The sequence below is a fragment of the Periplaneta americana genome, chromosome 14 (assembly GCF_040183065.1).
Source record: "Periplaneta americana isolate PAMFEO1 chromosome 14, P.americana_PAMFEO1_priV1, whole genome shotgun sequence".
Classification (NCBI taxonomy): domain Eukaryota; kingdom Metazoa; phylum Arthropoda; class Insecta; order Blattodea; family Blattidae; genus Periplaneta; species Periplaneta americana.
In genome coordinates, this window is record NC_091130.1 from 56,846,841 (window position 1) to 56,868,859 (window position 22,019).

At 37.9% G+C, this 22,019-nt stretch overlaps 1 protein-coding gene across 3 annotated transcripts in view; it reads right to left on the reverse strand.

Annotated features, from left to right (window-relative positions):
• Nucleotides 1–22,019, reverse strand: part of LOC138713314 (dipeptidase 1-like) — a 60,237-nt gene that overhangs the window by 27,279 nt on the left and 10,939 nt on the right. Inside the window, exons 1-3 of one of the 3 annotated variants that reach the window (XM_069845300.1) lie at nt 10,473–10,780; nt 4,473–4,602; nt 1,097–1,274 (exon numbers count right to left, since the gene is read on the reverse strand). In XM_069845300.1, coding sequence (XP_069701401.1) covers nt 1,097–1,274; nt 4,473–4,602; nt 10,473–10,475 — 311 coding nt within the window. In that variant the 5' untranslated portion in view covers nt 10,476–10,780. Of the gene's footprint in view, nt 1–1,096; nt 1,275–4,472; nt 4,603–10,472; nt 10,781–22,019 lie in introns of those variants that run through there. The other 2 variants (XM_069845299.1, XM_069845298.1) reach the window with 2 other exon arrangements.

Sequence of the window (22,019 nt, forward strand, 5' to 3'; positions counted from 1 at the left end):
TATTTTTAAGTCCACACCTGTGGAGTAACGGTTAGCGCGTCTAGCCACGAAACCAGGTGGCCCGGGTTCGATTCCCGGTAGGGGAAAGTTACCTGGTTGAGGTTTTTTCCGGGGTTTTCCCTCAACCCAATATGAGCAAATGCTGGGTAACTTTCGGTGTTGGACCCCGGACTCATTTCACTGGCATTATCACCTTCATCTCATTCAGACGCTAAATAACCTAAGCTGTTGATAAAGCGTCGTAAAATAACCTACTAAAATAAATATATATATATATATTTTTTAATGCTACACTACCGGCTTGTCATATAGCCCACAAGATAGTCCAAAAAATAACTTTGACAGTCATCATCATCATCATTATTATTATTATTATTATTATTATTATTATTATTATTATTATTATTATTACAAACAGGTTTACAATGTAATATCACATCTTCCTGTGACCAATGTCCTACGTTCTTATTTTTTTCTCTCCAATTCTTCCTATCTTGAAATTAATCAGATTGTGTAAGATATGTATGGAAGATATGGTAAGCAAAATAGTAACAAATGGAATTATATCAGAAGAATTCGTAAACCAAACAGGATTAAAACAACCTGATGCTCTCTCGCCAATTTTATTTAATATAGCATTACAGAAAATAATATGACAGACTTAATACCAGCTGGAATAATCCTGGGTGTCGAACACTGCCTTATGTATCATACAGAAAAATATGTTGTTCTAAGGTATACTCAATAATAATAATAATAATAATAATAATAATAATAATAATAATAATAATAATAATAATAATGAACAACTTATCACAAACAACACAATTTTACTCCTGACGTGCACAACCATCCTTCGCACGCAACAGATACAACTCAACTAACGGAACTTGCCGTGAGCTGCAATTTTGACATGACAATAGGCGCGGGAATTATCACTCAGTGCAAGGCCATCACCACCGTGGTCCACTCTATCTCTAGACGCTCTGTAGTTACCCTATGCACTTTATCTTTATCTCAAAATTTTGTAATTAGAGTACTGTAGCGATGTATCTACAAAGTCAGTTTATATTCTTCACTGTAATTTTGCACTTACCCATCAACCAGTGGTACTTCCTTCAATATGCGTCTCACCACTTGCAAACGTGCTTCAAGAAGACGTGAAGATCGAAGTTCTAGTGCCAGTGGCACACCTACTCCTACACCCAATGCAGCGGCAACAATTAAAAGGCCACATACAGCCAACCACTGCTTGCAGTCGAGTTCCAGTACTGCTGTAAGAAAGAACTGACAGTGATTAGACACCCAAAGTGTATGGAATCCTCGTGAAACGAACACTCTTATTTTGCACTTGTAACAGAAATATTTGAATTACTCGTGCATATTAATTTTGAATTAATAACATTAAAAGCACTGCTCGAAAAGAAACAATATAGATATTTAAGAAGTTATGGTAACCCAATGTTATGTGGAAGCGAACGATATATATGACAGGAACTGAATGTCTGTACCATAAACGGCAAGTCTGACAACTACAAGAAGGAATAAAAACTTTTGAAAAGAGGAGAACATTCACAAATGCTTAATATGTATAAAACTACAGCCTTAAAGACGAAATAACGGAGAGAACATAATATGTCGAAAGTCTAATCCATATAGGAAAGAAAGAAAAAAAAAAACTTTTACAGTCAAAGAGATCTAGACATATATAATTATACTATAGCATGGTATACTATTACATAATTATTTATTTTTATTGACAAAAGTGAGGAGAAATCAGTGGCTGTATGTTTATTCAGAATTTCATGTTGGCAAGTCCACTTTATAAAACAGGCTCTCTCTTGTATCACCAACGTCGGTATTATTGCTTTGAGAAATAAATTTCAATAGTTCATAGTAGCATATCAAAACACTATTATATTTATATTCATTGCACATTCATTTCAAATGAGACCTAATTGTAATAGGCCTACTCATATCCTTTTAATACATGATGTTAAATACAGTTTTGAATTCATCCAGGAGAAAAAATCTTAATTGAAAATGGAGCAAGACATATTTTTATTTTATTTATTTATTTATTTATTTATTTATTTATTTATTTATTTATTTATTTATTTATTCATTCATTCATTCATTCATTCATTCATTCATTTATTTAGTTATTTATTTATTTATTTATTTATTTATTTATTTATTTATTTATTTATTTATTTATTTATTTATTTATTTAATGTCTCTTTAATTCATTAAGTCATGTCGCAACAATATATAAATGAAGAGTGTGATTCCAAAACACGTTAAGTCCATTTTTATAAAAGGACTGAGATAGTTTTTTTATCCACTGGTCTATTGACTGAGCAAGTTTTCAAGAGATATGCAGAATAATGCAAATTTTTAGACAAGAACTGGCGTTGTTTTGAAAGAAAACAAGCTTAAAATATAAATGATAGAGGTCTCAAACATAAACATATGCATATATGTATAAAAAATAAAAATGGCCAAATGGACTAAGCAAGTTTTGGGATCACACTCTTCAAATAATTATTACAATTTACATAGGGTTACTGTATTACAGATAATTTAAATATCTTTGTACAATATATATTAATAGATTTTAAAAATTGAATGAAGTTCGAACTAAGTGATGCACTATTCAGAGTTGTTAAGTTTTTTTGACATATTGGGTTAAACTAATTCAGAAATTATGTGATGTATATAGTGTTGCAGTTGGTACATTTTGGAAGAAGAATTATGTTTAATAGGTAAAAATGTGTTACTTTTGTGTGACCAATTCGTAATCCAGTGATGATAACTTAATCTTGACGTTTAAGGTCCTGTTTCGGATATCTCATTTTGGAATTTTGTATTATTCTTGAAGTTTGATAGATGATGAGCCTTCCTATGAAGTTAGCCATTGATTATGCAGTTTTCTGCTTATACAGGATAAACCGCAAGTAAGATCATTAATTCCAGGAGGCTATTCTTTCAGATATTTCAAACAAAAAAGTGTAATACAGTTTTGCTTGTTTTTGCTTTCTTTCCGAGATGAAAATTGTTTTACATGAAACATTTCATAGCGTGTTTCGGGAAAGCCATTGATTGAATTCCAAATATGTTCAGTCAATTTAAGAGAGCAGTGTATTATGATAATAAACGATAGAAAGAATTTTAGTTTTGTCTTTTGATTGTGCATAAACTTGATTCGAACAAATGTAACTTTTCGTTCTGCAAAGGAATTTCATAATGTTACATTTGTTCGGGTCAAATTTCTGCACATTTAAAGGACAAAATCAAAATTCTTTAAATCATTTATTATCATAATACTCTGTGTTCTTAAATTGAACAGGGGCTGAACCCATCGATAAACAAAATGAGAATTTGGAACCTATTTCAAAAGTAAATATTATTATTATTATTATTATTATTATTATTATTATTATTATTATTATTATTATTATTATCATCATCATCATCATCATCATTATTGTAAAATAACCATTGTTTCCACCCTTCTCCTGCTCCCTATCTCATTCTTCTCTTTTTTGCGAGCCCTTCGTCAAATTATTGCCAGCACACCTCTGTGAATATGCAATAACTCCGCCATATTACTCATAAATATGACCTGGCAAAGAATGGAAAAACTGAATAAAATTACTTATAGGCTACACAGTCTTGGAATATTGGTGAGGGAAGGTCCCTGTGTCTAGAGTGCGTTTGAAAATTCGTGACCTGACACATAGACGACATTGAAAACGTCCCAACAATGCCGCCATTGTTAGCGGCCATTTTACACTTGTTCAAGCACGAAAAATCATAATTTTCTGTTGACTACATTTTCTGTAGTTCCATTTTGAATTTAGTGCGTCCAACGGATTGGCAGAAATGGAAAATGTCGAGCTTCATGCTGTAACTAAATAGGTTCGTAAAAAAAGGGAATGAGTCCAACATAAATTAAAACAGACATGGATGCTGCACTGTGGGTAATCCGCTCCAGCGTTTTCGGGTGTGAAAAAATGGGCGGCACTATTTAAACATGCTCGAAGAAGTGTGGAAGACAATCTCTGCAGTGGACGTCCAGTAATAGAAACAAATGAAGAAATCGTAAATGATTGACTATGTAGCAAAGGAGAGAACAATAACGAGAGAATATTATTCAAATCAACTGCAGCAACTGAAAGGTAAAATTCGTGAGAAGGCCAAGAAGGATGTATTGTTTCATCTCTACGACAATGTACCTGCTCACACGTCTACAATCACGGTTGCTAAATTACAAGAACTACGGTTCCAATTATTGTTGCCACACCTCTCCACTCCTGTTCATCAGATCTCGCACCCCCAAACTTATGAAGATTGTTTCAGAATAATCCTAGTTTAATTTCTATGTCAGGCCACGAACTTTTCAAATAGCCCTCGTATGTTGCTTCAAGATTATTGTAAATCGAAATGCTCATATATAAATGATAAAATACCTCTTTCTCCACGACGTCCGTTGCCTCCAGACTCTGGGCCTGTACCTCTGTCTCCTGGTGAAGGGGAAGGACTTTGTAGAATTGCAGCAGCACCATTTGGCAGTTTTCTTGCTAGATCAGGACTTCCAGCCTGTGAAATAATGAGATATTAATCATTAAAATGTAAACATAACATATTCCACTTTTGGAATATAATCATCGGTGAAGACAGAAACAGTAGGCCTATAATTTATTTTTGGTAATTTTTATTCGTTCCGTACTGTGGATTGGCATCCTTGGAATTGAGAGCGTCATGTGACAGTGCGGGACATGTGATTCGATCTTCTATCTAGACCAGCGATTTTCAACCTTTTCAACATGTGGCCAGCGTGCGAATTAACGGGAGGATGGGGGGGATTTCCCCCTGTTGGAAAGTTATCCCCCTCTCGTAAATTCATATTAACATCCCTGCCAGGGATAATTTCTATCCCCTCTCACAAAATATAATTTTTTTAATACGAGTAAACATTGTACTTTATAAAGTATAAAGTAAGCAAAGAAAATAATATTGATATATTATCACCGGTAAGCTGAGAACAATCAATAACTTAGGAATTACACATCTTATCTTAAGTCTGTTCATGGATATAATAATAATAATAATAATAATAATTATTATTATTATTATTATTATTATTATTATTATTATTATTATTATTATTATTATTATTATTATTAAGATGCAAGAGAAACAACTCAGTGCGACCAAGCATTGATCCATATCGCATGAGGATAATAATAATTTGTTGTATGGTATTCTGTATCTAGGATTCTATCCTCCCCCCCCCCCCCATCAGAAATCTTAATTCGTACCCTGCATGTGACACATTCATACAATCTAAGCTAGTGATTTCTAACCAAGAGGAATTTTTAGGGTTTTAGGAGAGAATGTGTGTACTAAATGTTGACTTTTGTGGACTTACTTTTTTATTACAACTTCTCACTTTTTGTTTTTCCAATTTTTGCTACGATAACCTTTGCTATTTTCATTTTTTCGTGGCACACCGGTTGAAAATAGCCTAGACGGAAGAGCGAGCAGGAAAAACATTATCGCTCATTTTTATAGTAGAGAATAAATATCTTAACGAATAAATTCTTGCGTAATTGAATTTAAAGGAATTTGTTGGAAATAGCATGTAAGTAAATGATGTCGAAGCGTCACGAACAGAAACAATAAAAACTACCTTTAATTACGCAAAATAATTGCACGGTGTATATTCTCCAATGAAATATTTCTCCAAAGAATAGCTGACAATATGGAAAAGCAGAATGCACAGCAGACTAGTAGCACAGTCTAGTATATACAGTCACGAAGCTCAATACGTAGTAAATATGCATCCATAGATAGTTCCTAACCACTAGGATCGCTACTATCGCCTCATTACAGACAATACGAAATAGTACCGGCACAGTCTATTGTTCCTAGCACCCTCACAACTCAAGCTTCGTGACTGTATAATATACTAGACTGTGCCAGTAGTTTGAGTTTTTTTTTCCGATACGTATTCATAATTTATCTCACTCTGCGGTCATTTTTCGTATAGACTTTTCTTCTATGACTAGCTTGGTTTTCCTTTCTTATAGTGTTCTAATCCATTCAATTATTACTGCCATTATTATAGCCTACTGTAATATCAACATTAAGCTGAAAATCGCAATACAGTACTTATTTCAAGAATACGGCACAATTTTCTGTGCCTTCCTCCTCCCCCCCCCCCCCCGTGACTGCGAAACATTAACAATGGCAGTAGTGAAGTCAGAAATGGCGGATGAACGGAAAGGATGTTTCTCTCTTTCTGTATCTCTCTCAATTCCTTTGTTAGAGAATTCAGGGGTGGTCCAGTTGGATCCCCTCCATGAAATCAATATTCCACCCTCCCATTCTTCGGTTACCGTATATCAGATTCATCAGCATCATTATTTAGTTTAATTTTAAGATAAGAAGTTTACCTTAAAAACTGGATGAAGAATTTAACATGTCCCTCGTTTACTGTCATGAAACTCACAATATATATTTATTATTATTATTATTATCATTATCATCATCATCATTATCAGTTATCACTGTCATCATTGCTATCTCTGTTTTCCTTTTTTTTTCTTGTATTAGATCGATGAAAGCTCTATAGTGTTCATTTGACTTAGCCCTCTATAGGGCTTTAATTTAATTTGTATTATTTTCATCAGAGTTTGTATATCTTTTTTGTATTTATATGTACTATCTAATAGGATGGAAGAGAAGGCCTTATGGCCTTAATCCTGTCAGATTAAATAAATAAATATAGAAAATCCTATCGAATTTGTCTCTCTCGTAGACGTAAAGTTCTCTTCTTGAAAAATTATCTGCTAACATAAACTATACACACTAACTTTTTTTTCATAATCAATTTCGAAAATTAGCAATGAAATCATGTACCCTTAACAAAGCATGGTGTAGCCATTTTCTTTTAAATTGGTTAACGACACTGAACTGCGTAGTTATTATATCTATCGTTGATAGCGAGATGGTATTTTGTGCGAAATGAGTCTGAGGCTTCATCCTGGGATTACCTGTCATTCGGGGAAAACCTCAGGAAAACTCCAACCAGATAATTAGCCCAAAGGCTATTCAAACGCAACTTAAAACACGAGCAGGAATTCCACTCGCTATTCCTAGACAACGCTGGTGCCCACATGCTGTATCGACACACGCATAATAATAATAATAATAATAATAATAATAATAATAATAAAGTCCAAATGTAAGTGCCAAGCGTAACACAAAAATGTGGTATGGTTTATTCACTACAAATACTTTCTCTCTCTCCCTCTCCCCTCGCCCCATACATTCTCTCCTTCCTCCGGTCAAAGAGGGGGACGGGGAGAAGTTGTCTGAAATCATGACTGCCTTTTGTATCACAATATTGTATTATGTGCCAACTGCCTATGACAGCTGTTTCTCTCACAGGATGCATCCATATATTATCTCGCGTCACAATGTAGTCCCTTACTGACATCTCTTGCTGTCATGGCATTACCTGACTGACTAGACGTCGCCAGTGGCGTAGCGAGGAATTTAAATGGGGAAGGGGGCCAAGTTTTGGGAACATCACTTGGCACATTTGTCCATAATGTAGGCCTATGTGCAACATATTTACAAGAAAATAATAATTATTGTTTTTGCATTAAAATAAAATAATCTGTTCAATTTAGCATTGTTAAAGTCATTGATTTGTTTGTCTCCTTTCGCTTTTATGACAATTCAAACAAAATATAGTAATAAAACCGTAGCCGAATAAACGAAATGCAGTATATCGTAAAAAGTATGACACGCGCCTACTGGAAGGTTGATACTATTAAATTTAAAATCAATTTAAACTTCCCAAAAATTGTTATAAAGCAAAATTCATTGTTCTTCATTGCAGACTGACTTTACAGACTCACGAAGAATGTGATTTCTGGCATCATTCTGATGAAAAACGTTCATATAAACATATGTCATATTTTTAAATCGAGTAAATTACGCCCTCCTGAATGTTAAACATAAACGTATATATTATGAAGGTTTAAGCATTTAAATTATTTACAACAATGGTACTGGGTGTATCATAAATTCATTTAAAAACATTCACGTTATTACTCACCTGAAAAATCTGTATTAAAGCCGGTTTTCAAAGACCCCACTTCTGCAGCAATACACGTAGCCGCCCGAGTGTGAACTGCGCGCGCCGCATTCCCTAATTTTCGTTTCGGATGCTAGGTAGATATTATACGTTGTACCGATGTTGAGTTATCTCTAACCGTGACCCAGATGTCACGCGATTTTGTGTCGCTGCTGTCAGCTGTACTATAACACATACAGCTCCAGACGTCCAGAGAGAGATAAGTTCACAAGAATGCGTGTTACGGAAGAAAGAAATGTGATTTTATCCGAAACTTTTCAAAATCGGACACATGTGTATATGAACTTTTTTCATCAGAATGATGTCAGAAATCACATTCTAGATTATTGCACAATCTTCGTGAATCACCCTGTATATTTTCTGGAGGAGGGACCCGAAGGCTTACATTGCAGCGTGAGGCTTAAAATAAATTATTTAATTTGTGTTGAGAATGGTAGCTTCATAATTTCTTTGAATATCATCGAATAATTTTAAAACAACCTGTCAGCAGAAATATAAAGAATTTGCTATTCTGAATATATGTATTGGTCATTGACAGCAGAAAATGTGTCTTTCAGTGTCGCAACGTCAATGGTAGATTGTTTCTTCATGCTTTAAATCTAATCTACCGTAATCTTAAAATATTTTATGAAAAATGGGGGGCGGCCTTCAGCCTGGTGAGGTCTGGCGTAGGCGGGGGTTCTACGCCACTGGAGGTCGCCAGCTTTGTCAACTGAATTAGTAAGAAAGTCGTTGAGGAGCTGTGAATAGTCGCTAAATTACTATATTATTAGTACTGGTAGATAAAAATTTCTTCCTGTCGCTAATCTCAATGTAAAAAGTCGCTAAATTATATTTAAGACCGTGGACCGATAAATTCTTTTTTCATAAGACGAGAGTCCGGTCCCAACAAATTTATTTGAAAATACTTTCTAATTTTTTTAAAGTTCACACATTTAACTAACATAAATATTAATAATTATTAAGTATGGCGCAAGCTTAAGACTTAAAAGAATATTGGTACACTATGAAAACGGTGTGACGTATTGACAAATAATTTAATTAATTGTCAATTACTTTATTAATAAATTTTTGTAGCATGTTGTAGTTTCCTGAAGCCAACATCATTAATTAATTTATAGTAATTTTCGTTGACATTATACCTTTCTGACCACCAAAAACTTAGGCCTATAAAGTTTATAACGTTGAGCATTATTAAATTTATTTTAATTATATATTGATCTGAAAAAGAAATGATAATGAGAAGAATGATTATGCACTGTAACTCACCACAGAAATCAGCTGTGCAGGGGAAATAGCACAAGGGTGTCAGCATGTCGGCGAAACACTTATCACAGACATATGCCAAATATTTTTATATGCAATGTATGTTATTTTATGTATAAAAAAATGTGAAAAGTAGCACATTAACACAGAAATAGTCGGCCTGGGTAGCGTATTTGGTATAGCGCTGGCCTTCTGTGGCCGAGGTTGCTAGTTCGATCCCGGCCCAGATCGATGGCATTTAAGTGTGCTTAAATGCGACAGGTTCATAGCATGTAGGCCAGTGATGTCAATTGATGCCCATAGAGCAAACGCGCGCTTTAGAGCTCAGGGGAGCACTGATTCAATGGATAAAGGGAAGATAACTTATTAAAACTGTATCCATGTTAATTTTTAGATTTGTCTGAGAAGTATAAGCGCATTATAACAATGTAGGTTTTAATTTTAATGTTCATTTTTCACAAGCTTGCTTTTTTTATTCAAAAGGAAATATTTTCTCAACTTTTTTTTTTACAGAAAAGTGAAATTTTCAGATATGTTTATTTTGTATCCTTACAGGTACTGAAGCAAAGTTTTCGTAAATCTAATATATCGTAAATACGTATTACTGAAGATACGTAGTAGGCCTATATTGAGAAATGTTATGGTCATAATTATTACAGTGATCATACTGAAGAAAGTGTATTAAAAATTCTGAAAATATTTGCATGGAAAATGTTTGTAAGGAAATGAATTAACAAAGTAACTACTGTCACATCATAAACAAAAGATATATGCCGATGTGTTGTAAAAAGAAGTCAGCTCTATAGCTTCAGCAGATTTCGAAAACATAATTTAATATTCCGATGATAGGAAGTTGCGCACCAATATCACCTTAAAAGCATAATGCGTTAAGAGTTTTGTTATGTAATGTTAGTTACAGTTGAAACATATACAGTACCTAGGTAATTTTGCTTTGTACTGTAATATTGTTTTGATTAGTTTATTGATTACTTTTATAAGGTTAAAGATAACATCAGTATCAATTCCAACTTACCATGTCATACTCAATCTCTTTCTTTTGAATATCACTTTCTTTATGAATGATGTGTTTGATTCACTTAGTACAGTATAGTTGTACTACTATGGAATTTATGTGAATATTACTTCTTAATTCTTTATTATGCTATTAACGTTTAAAACACAATTGCAGTATTAAGAAATTGGTGTTAGTAGGCTACTTTTGTTTTACAGATAATATAGAAAACAGTTTGTACACTACTGTTTTCATCATGCTTATTCATATGCGTAATCCTTCCTCGTTCTATATCTAGCGCTTAATGGCCGCGCACGACGTCAAGGTCAAAAAAATGCGCTTGCTTTGACATCACTGATGTAGGCTAAAGGAACTCCTACGGGACAAAATTCCTGCATACAGGCGAACGCTGATATAACCTCGGCAGTTGCGAGCGTCGTTAAATAAACCATAATTTTTAACACAGAAATAATTATAATTTATTGAAAAAGTTAACCTTAGTGCTTAATTTATTATATTTTTTATTACAACTGAGAATTTGTAAGGTTTTAGCGAGGTTAGTGAGACTTTTGTTGCTGTCTTCTGCCCATTAGCTTGTTAATTGTTTAGTCAGGGATAGAGGTGGGAAAAGTTGTTATTTTCTTGTAACAGTTCCAACTGTTCCAGTTCCATGAAAATACTAGGTTCCAAATAACAGTTCCAAAATAACAGTACCACCATATATTATATAGCCTACGCCGAAGTTCGCTCCACAGCACCGGATCGAATCCCTCCTCCAGTGTTTTTCCCTTTGTGGCCTAACTCCATGTTGTTACCATAACAGATAAATTCTGTAGGATAAGAAATTAATTTTTACATATATATATATATATATATATATATATATATATATATATATATATATATATATATAGTCCAGAAGTCATACTGACAGTATTGACACCACGAAACCAGTTACGTTATATTTATTCACGACGCCAGGTCAGGATTAAACGTTGGTATTGATTTTGTCCCTGAAAATTGTTAAAAGTAACCAGATCTAGTGACAAAGTCGCTAAATTAATAACACAGCAGCAACGGTTGTCAACGTCTTTGGTTGTCATATTGTAGTTCCATACACTGCCAACTTGATGCTAGCTTCGCTTCACCTTTAAAAGCGAAGGGAGCATCAAGTCGGCCGTGTTCCATAACATCGAGTATATTGTGACAGCGACGTGAGAATCGAACTCACGACCAGCGTCCCGCAAGAGAGAAGATCGCGCGGAGCACTTTGTGATGGCGCGCGGCGAAGAGGGGAAAGGCCCAACACGGCGAGAGAGTGGAGCGAGTCTGCGCGCGCAGCTGCTACTTAACGCAGTGAATATGGAACGACCTTCTCGACTATTCCAGAAGTTCGTCGATGTAGAGATATCGAGATAATTCTCTACACACCTGTAGCAAATTCTCGCAACTATGATTTTGCTATAAAAGAAGAAGCGCCAGCGAACTAGACAGAGTTTTCAGAGTTTTCAGTTATTCAGTCAGTGAGAAAGCCAGAGCAAGGAAGCCAGTCTTGTGCACCGGAGTTCGACTCGAGTGTGCGTCCGCAACTGCGTCAGCAGCCGAAGGCCTGAGTTCGAGTGCAGTGGACCGCAGTTGGAGGGACCTGAGTTCGAGTGCAGTGGACCGCAGTTGGAGGGACCTGAGTTCGAGTACAGTGAACTGTCTCTGGAGGTCTGTGGTTCGAGATACTGTGAACTCGAGTGACTGAGATAGAAGAACTGTGAACTGAGAACTGGTAGTTCTGATTTGTAAATAGTACTATGTAAATATTAGTTAAGATTAACAGTTCATTGTTGTGCGTAATAGTCCAAGTAAATTGTCATTGTCGTCGGTGGAGTGCTATAACGAATACTGTGTTGAGTGAAGATCCAATTGTTGACGAGAGCGTTAAGGTGAATTGTAGAAAGGAATTATTGTTGTGGCGAATAAATTACATTGTTGTAACTAATAAAATTCACACTGGTGTCAGAACCGGGATATTATCGACAATGGAGAACCTACAGCAGATCCTGCAAGCCATCGCGGAAATGAAAGCTGAAATGAAAAAGGACATAAGTGACGTAAAAGCAGAAATGAAGAACGATATCAGTGAGGTAAAGAACGACATAAGTGAAGTGAAAACGGAGATGAAAAGTGACATAAGCGGAGTGAAAGATGATGTCACTACGCAAATTGAAAGCGTTTCAGCCCACGTAGATGGAATTGTCGCCATCGTGAAAGACGAACTCAAAGCCGACCTTGACAACCTAAACAAGAATTTTACAACTATAAACGAGACAGTAACCGAATTGAGACAGGAGGTAGACCATTTCGACGGCAAAATCCGCGATCTCGAGCGTCGTCAAGATCAGACGAGCGAGTTGCTGGACAAGACGAGTGAGGTGATGGAAAAACACGCCGAGGAAAACAAGCACATACTCACGTTGATGGACCGACATGCTGAAGAAAACAAGCACATCCTCGCGTTGGTGGATCGCCAGGCTAGAGAACAGGAACAGATAGTTGCCGAGGAGGTTCGACGTGCCATGCAAGAAACGGCCACAGAGTTGAGGACTCCATATAGTGGCCCTGCGGAATCATCGCCTTCAGCCAGACATTACAACGTCAAGACGCCGAAGTTCGACGGTACGACGTCTTGGGCGATATTCCGTCGCCAGTTCGAGGCCATCGCAGAGCACAATGGGTGGACGCCAGCAGAGAAAACCACTCAGCTGCTGGCCGCGCTTCAGGGACAGGCGTCGGAAATTCTTCACAGCGTTCCAGAAGATGGGACAGCCGCTGAGATAATGGCGGCCTTGGAGGGACGTTATGGTGACCATCAACTTGCTGCAGCATTTAGGACCCAACTAAAAACGAGGGTCCAAAAGTCAGGCGAGTCCCTGCAAGAATTCGCGATGGCGGTGGAACAACTGGCCCATAAGGCCCTCAGGGGCCTACCTAATGACTTCATCGCTGGAGAGGCGGCCTACACCTTCGGCAGCGGAGTTCGAGACCCCGAAATCAGACAACAGCTACTCCTGGCAGAGCATCGTACCATCAACGCAGCTCTGGCGGCGGCCCTCAGGATGGAGGCGGCCAAGTCGGCGGCGGGAGTCTCAACACCGCACTGGATCAGGAGCGTCACGGCGACGGATGCTGGGGGGCGCCAACCGAAGCCACCCGAGCGGCAGTCAACAGAGCGGCGGAGACGACGGGCGCCCACCTGCTGGTCCTGTGGCAAACCGGGACACTTGAGAAGGGACTGTGACCAATCCAGTCACAGGCAGGAGAGAGAGGTGGCTGACGTCGAGGAGCGCCAGCAGTCAACGGAGCGGCGGAGACGACGGGCGCCCACCTGCTGGTCCTGCGGCAGACCGGGACACCTGAGAAGGGACTGTGACCGATCCGGTCACAGGCAGGAGAGAGAGGTGGCCGACGTCGAGGAGCGCCAACAGTCAACGGAGCGGCGGAGACGACGGACGCCCAACTGCTGGTCCTGCGGGAGACCGGGACACCTAAGGAGGGACTGCGACCGCTCCGGTCACCGGCAGGAGAGAGAGGTGGCTGACACCGAGAGAAACCAACAGTCGCCTGAGCAACGGAGACGACGGGTGCCCACCTGCTGGTCCTGCGGTGAACCTGGGCACCTGCGGAGGAGTTGCGACCGACCTGGCAACAGTCAGGAGAGAGAGGGGGCCGATGCTAGGAGGAGCACGTCGGCGCCATCACCACCGTCCCCTCGGCTCGTCCTGAAACCGGTCGACAGAAGGTGCAACGATGGGCTGATTGCTGAAGGACGGATAAAAGGCCGTCCATGCAGAGTACTGGTGGACACCGGGGCGATGCTCACTATCGCCAGACCAGACGTCGTGCATGGCCTACCTGGGAGGACACCGCTGCGCCAATACGAGCTACGGACTGCTTCAGGCGAGTGCTTGCCCATCCAGAGAGAGGTCTTCCTGGACCTGACCTTGGGGAAGAGGAAACTGGAGATGTGGGTGTTCGTCGCCAACATCACCGAGGACGTCGTCCTGGGACTCGACGCCATGCGGTTACTCGATGCGACGGTGGACGTCCGGCGCCGTATACTCCGTCTTGGTCGGGATGAAGTGTTCCTGATGGACGCCGAGGACCAACCCGTGGCCAGCGAGCTCTCCTTGGAGGGCCAAGGGGAAGAGCAAGATGGCGCCCACGCAGTACGAGTATCGCTGCCCAGCCAAGCCAAGGATGGGGTGGCGCCACCATAAGGAGGGAGCAGCCGGAGGACCCCAAACGTTGGACCGACTAGCAGCCTACCAAGGGACTGCCCGGGACGAGCAGCCCTAAGGAGGGGGCAATGTGACAGCGACGTGAGAATCGAACTCACGACCAGCGTCCCGCAAGAGAGAAGATCGCGCGGAGCACTTTGTGATGGCGCGCGGCGAAGAGGGGAAAGGGCCAACACGGCGAGAGAGTGGAGCGAGTCTGCGCGCGCAGCTGCTACTTAACGCAGTGAATGTGGAACGACATTCTCGACTATTCCAGAAGTCCGTCGATGTAGAGATATCGAGATAATTCTCTACACACCTGTAGAAAATTCTCGCAACTATGATTTTGCTATAAAAGAAGAAGCGCCAGCGAACTAGACAGAGTTTTCAGAGTTTTCAGTTATTCAGTCAGTGAGAAAGCCAGAGCAAGGAAGCCAGTCTTGTGCACCGGAGTTCGACTCGAGTGTGCGTCCGCAACTGCGTCAGCAGCCGAAGGCCTGAGTTCGAGTGCAGTGGACCGCAGTTGGAGGGACCTGAGTTCGAGTGCAGTGGACCGCAGTTGGAGGGACCCGAGTTCGAGTACAGTGAACTGTCTCTGGAGGTCTGTGGTTCGAGATACTGTGAACTCGAGTGACTGAGATAGAAGAACTGTGAACTGAGAACTGGTAGTTCTGATTTGTAAATAGTACTATGTAAATATTAGTTAAGATTAACAGTTCATTGTTGTGCGTAATAGTCCAAGTAAATTGTCATTGTCGTCGGTGGAGTGCTATAACGAATACTGTGTTGAGTGAAGATCCAATTGTTGACGAGAGCGTTAAGGTGAATTGTAGAAAGGAATTATTGTTGTGGCGAATAAATTACATTGTTGTAACTAATAAAATTCACAATATTGTAACATGTAACAGCAAGTATTTTGTATAACAGGTACAGTACTACTAGTATGTAATGTCACAGTGATGGTTTGGAACAGGCCTGACTCATAATGTAGTTCCATAACAGCGAGTATTTTTTGTAACAGCGAGTTATTTTTTTTAACAGCAAGTATTTTTTGTAACAGGAGTATTTAATGTAACAGTGGAAGAGCCACGTACTACTAGTACGTAACGTAACAGTGGTATTTAGGAACATGTACGGACGCTAAATGATCACATACTTCCCTGTATGGCATGTGATGCAGTACGATGTCATAATGAGTCGAAGATGTGAATTCCTGGAAATGAAATCTTTTCTAATGCTAAATTGAATTCGTAGATCAGGTTTGTTCGAAGCAGGAAATGTAATGTAATTTTAAATTATTTGTAAATTGGTCACGAAATCGAAATGGATCCCAGTGGTAAATAAAACCTAACCTATTCTTCCTCTTCTGCTTAGCTGAAGGTCACAGTAGTGTTCAATTTCTCCAAAAATGCGTAAATAAAAGCTATAATCATTTCGGCCGTGCTAAAATTCATATTAATAATGTACCGTCATGAAGAATAATTATCTCATTGTAATGAAATATGAAAATTTACCGTTGTACTTTTTTTTAAACAAAAGAACTACAATAATAGTCATGTTTCAACAGATTTTAATTTAATTCCAAGAATTGGTAATGAAACTAAAACTGTAAAATATTTGGAAATAAAACATAACCTATATATTTTCATCTCCCTTGATAAAATTCACAATGCAGTTACTATAATACAGGCATTATATTATTTGATAGAATCCTATACTTAATTAACATAAGTTCCAAGATAATGTGTACATTTTTTAAAGACTATCTTCGTATCTTTACTATTTACTATTTACTATTTATCTTTTACTTCCAACATTTTTTTCGTACGACGAAAGGATTCGCAATTCTGCTTTCAAACAGTGGCGCCAACTTATATGGGCTCGTGGAAGCCGAGCCCACCCAATAATTTATCGTGTTGTGACACGTTGTGAGATTTATTTAACTTAAGGCTCGTCAAATGTTTGAGCCCATGCACTGTTTTCCAAAAGTTGGCGTCACTGCTTTGAATATTACTAAACATGTTCCGTTCTGTGGAACAGGCGTTGTCTAATGTAGTTCCAAAGTGAAACGAGTATTTGTAACCGCAAGTATTTCGTACTAGCTCAGAGCAACACTCTTATTTTGGAACATAGTGTTCCAAGGTGCTGTTACTTTTTGGAACAGTTCCAAACAAGGAACGGTTCCAAAATAACTGTTACGTTATTTTTTCCCCACCTCTAGTCAGGGATGTCAATCAGAGCGTATATGCACTACAGAGAACGCTTGCGCTACTGGAGCACGTAGAGCGCGCAGCTACGAATACGTGCTTCATTGAGGGTTGTACAATGCATCCAGCGAACTAAACTAGAACTTTTCTATCGGCCTCTTGCTGCAGACATAGAAGCTGTACCACTAGAATTGCAGCTACAAATAAATCTGGGAATACAACGTTATTAAAACATGCATATAATGATCAGGACCTCCTTACCTTTTACAAATGTTACAGCTCTGAATTGTATCCTATGTTCCGTAAGTTTGCTGCTCAAATTATGACAATTTTCGGTAGCACATATGTATGTGAATAATTTCTTTCATTGATGAACTTAACAAATCCAAGACTATGGGCAAATTTATCTGATAACAGTAACTTATGCGTGCTACGCTTCGACTTGCTACTTCAAATAACAAAGTATCAAACCTTACAAGACTGGTATCGGACAGAAATCGTAGGAATGATTCTGGTGAAACTTTATTTTGAAATGTTAACTTTCCCTATTTTCGCCATTACAAAAGATAGTAATTCTAATAATCAATAATATTCAGAAATCATTATATATGTTAAATTATTAGTAAAGCAGTACTCGGCCATAATAGTCTACAAAACTAACTTTGGCTGACTATTCTGATTAAACTTCATTTTGCAATGTTCATTTTCCCTATGTTCGCTATTACTGAAGACTAATAGTAATAACCAGGCTTCGAGACTTTGGACCCGATACAATAAGTTTACTGTGCATGCACTATAGGTTGTTGACTCGCTGCAGGTAGATAGGTAACAACGTTGCTATTTTAGAGTAGAGTACGGTAGTATTGGGAAACACACATATGTACATTCTGAAAGTAAATATACATTACACAATGAAAATGTCAAAAGAATGTGAAAAGCATTTATTGTCCTGTCTTTTATAAGCATTTGTGTTTAATTATACACAGTGTTAATGGTGGAAATAAGCATGTAGCAATTTTAATTTTTTCATTTAGCCTATTGGTCGTCTTTAGGAAGTACAGTTACAGTACCGAATTGCAATGTACCTACTACAAGATACATTCTCAGTGTCTCAAACGTAAATCTTTTTCGGTTATCAGCCAAAGTTTGTACTGTAGAAAGCTGCGCTCTACGTCGCATGACGTGATAGGAGCAAAATGAAAAAAGCTATCATTGCAGTCTCTAAGACACAGTCCTTTATTCTCGGGTGACTCTATGTCCGCTAATTTCCTGTTTGTGTTACACAATGTTCCATATCCGTTATTTTTACATAAAATTGATTTCCACTTCTGTTTTACACGTTCAGTAACCGGTGTGCTTGATGTCTCGTTAATTCTCTGCATCATTTTCTAAATTAATTTGAGGGCTTCCGGCATCTCTTGCTCTAACTTTTCTAACCGTGTAATAGTTTCAGACACAGTTTGTATGAAAACCAAATTATTCGTCAGAACCTTCAAATCCAGAGCGTTTTCCTTTGCGTATTTGTTGGCATTCATTCTACAGTACCCCCACCCACTGTACGCTTCACCACTATACTCAGTACGTCGTTATGCGGATTTCCCACTGAACTGCTGTATTGGGTCCGAAGTCTCGAAGCCTGGTAATAATCAAGAATATTCAGAAATCATTCTATCTGTTATGTTATTCTCAAGTTACTAAAGCAGTATTAGGCTATAATAGTCTACAAAACTAACCTTGGCTGACTATTGTAAAGCAAATATAAATTATTCAGCTATCAGATAATTGAATTTTATTTAAAGTGTATAAACAAATGTGTAACGAATTATTACATCTGGACACCAGATCATTTTCACTTTGTCCGCCCCTATATCTTGTGTGTTTACGGATTTCCACTCCAGCACTTAAGCACTCGAAGGAATTAAACGTCGTTCATGCGCTCTTTCTTTGACATTACTGGTTTAGATGAATTGAAGTAATAGCCAAACGGAGACAGTCAAAGTTGCAGTAGGTGGTTCCTCTGTTTCGTTTTAAGCACGCTCATGGCAGAAAATGCAGTTTCACAAAGACACGTGGTGGAAAAATATGTTGAAAAGTTTCGAAGTCTGAAAATTCCCAATCATTAAAAAATAAGTGGCTTGGTCACTGTTATTACTACACAAATCTTATTTAGTTCGATTTTAGAATTTAAAGTTTAGGCACGAAATGCATCTGCGCTTTTCAACACAATCACGAAAATTATTCTCCTAAGAATATTTTCACTATAAAATATGTATTCGTAAAAAACGCTTAGAAAAGTAAAATGAAAAATTCCAGGGGAATATCTCGCGGCCCGGTATAATTGATGCCATGACATTGATTTAAATTATACAAAAGTTTAATTAATTTTGCCTTTAAGTAGCCAGATCTAGCGATTGGCAACACTGGACTTCGCCTGTCGCCTCGAACGTGATCCATGGTCCATTGCCACTAACCGCACCTATTAGTAACACGGGATGCGGAGAAGTCAGAAGTGAAGAGTGTAGCGTTAATTGGGTGTGGAACTGATGGAGAAGTGGTTAGGTGTAGGTAGTGGGGGTAGCAGCCACTTCTCTTTGCCGTCTAAAGGAGGAGGAATGGAATTTTTAACAGAGACTGCAGGATACGGACTGTTGCACACGAAGAAATATGAAGACAGATTTTAACTTGGTAAAAAAAACTTAGTAATACGAAGTGAATGGAAAAAAAAAAACTACATGTCGGCAGTCACAAAACTATTGCCAAAATAGTGTTACAAAGCTATCATGTGAAAATAAGGTCAATAGGACGCTCCGGAAAAGGTGAACAGCCAAAAAATGTACATTAGAAAGGGCAGATATTCCTGAATCCATGACTGAAGAGAAACGTTTATTATATTATTATTATTATTATTATTATTATTATTATTATTATTATTATTATTATTATTATTATTATTATTGTAACTTTTTATACAAAACAATAATGTAATTTTATTCTCACACCAATAATAATCACTTTCTACAATTTAATTCTACTCCCGTCGACAATGGGATTTCCACTCGACACAGTAACATAGTATTCGTTATTGCACTCCACAGACGACAATGACAATTTACTTGGATTATTGAGAACAACAATGAACTGTTAATCTTAACTAATGTTCACAGAGCACTATTTACAAATCAGAACTGTCAGTTCTCAGTTCACAGTTCGTTTGCCTTGGCTAATTCTTCTAGCTCAGTCACTCGAGTTCACAGTATCTCGAACCCCAGACCTTCAGAGACAGTCCACTGAACTTCGAACTCAGGTCCCCCAACTGCGGTCCACTGCACTCAAACTCAGGACTTCGGACGCTCACACAGCTGCGGACACACTCAAGTCGAACTCCGGTCTCGAAGCTGGCTTCACTGCTACACAAGACTGGCTGGCTTGCTGTCCACCGACTATAACAACAACTGCTCTCAAGTTCATTCGCGTGTCGTATTTATAACTAAACCATAGTTTCTGGAGAGTACGATTTCGCGATAAATCGACAGATGCCTAGAAGATGGCACCTCTCGAATTCTCTGAATTTCTCCCCTCATCCTTCGTCACGTCGGCGCCGTCACTCCTCTCCTCTCTACGCCACAGCACATGCCCCAGGAAGCAGATGCGCGCGCAACTTCATTTGCCGCCGACCTTGCCCTCCTTCCGCCGGTCGTGAGATCGTATCCCGGCTGTCACATTATTATTATTATTATTATTATTATTATTATTACTACTACTACTACTACTACTATTATTATTATTCTTACTATTATTATTACTGCTATTACTATTATTATTATTATTATTATTATTATTATTATTATTATTATCTCATTGCCATTTTCTATCATTCATTCTCATTCATCATTTGTTGTTTTGTTCTGTTTTGTATCGTGCTAAACTGTAATTGGCCTTGTGCTGTTGTTTTTGCACGTTAATATTCTAAATAAATAAATAAATAAATAAAATAAAAATAAATTATTATTATTATTATTATTATTATTATTATTATTATTATTGTGTAGCTTGAACGTAATTAATGCTGCCTTCTCAACTGATTACTAGTCAAAACCAGCAGTCAGAATCCAAAATACAAACTTAACAGTATTGTAAGAATTGAAGAGAACACACCGGTAGTAGGGTTGCCAACTCTAGAGGACGGAAATTCAGGACACGTTAAAAAAAAAATAAAAAAAAGCACTTCAACTTATAATGAAGTTCAATGTAAGTACACTTGTATTTTGACGTTCAATTAATCACTTAGAATTATCTTTGTGTTATTATTTGGTTTTTAGCAGTGTAGCCCTATATTAAAGAACATACCATAAGTCTGTACACATTGAAAAACACAGCGGTTGATAAGTATAGGCTAAATGTCTCTACATTCACTACATTGTTTGAAAGAATACTTGTTTCTTCCCTTGTTTTTGTTTATTAGTTCTTTGTTTGTTGAAATATAATACAAAAATTCTCTACATGACATATTGAAGTTCGTCTTTATTAAGAGTTCTGATTTTACAAGTTCTGGCCTCATCCGGTTCCTCTCGTCAGTTCAGAGATTCTCCATTTTTTTTAAAACTCGCTCCACATGAACATTGCTAATTGGAAGAGCATGTATGTGTTCGACAATTTTCTTTAAGTTTGGCACACTACGTGTCTTCTAAACAGTGTACCAGCGTTCTTGAGGTGATAGATCTTTCAGTATCGGCATCATCTCTTTCAATAGGCAATACTCTTGGTACAATGCATCACCATTTTCAAAGTCCAGTTCTATATTAACATGCAATATATTCACAATTTCAATAATGACACTGAATGTGGAAGTATCATTAAGGCTTAGAAAAGTGATTTTCTTAAAAAGTGAAGGATAGTAATCAAACCATTTTTGCAAATAGTCAGTGGCCCTCTGATACACATTCAGTGCTTCCTTCTTAAAGAGATGCACATCAGAATCACTCAAGTTATTCAAATGCTGTTACCAATGAGCGCCATGAACTCGATTTTGTGTTCTATCCAAAAAGCTTATAATACTTACAAACTCTTTGATTCTATTCATCAAAAAGTATATC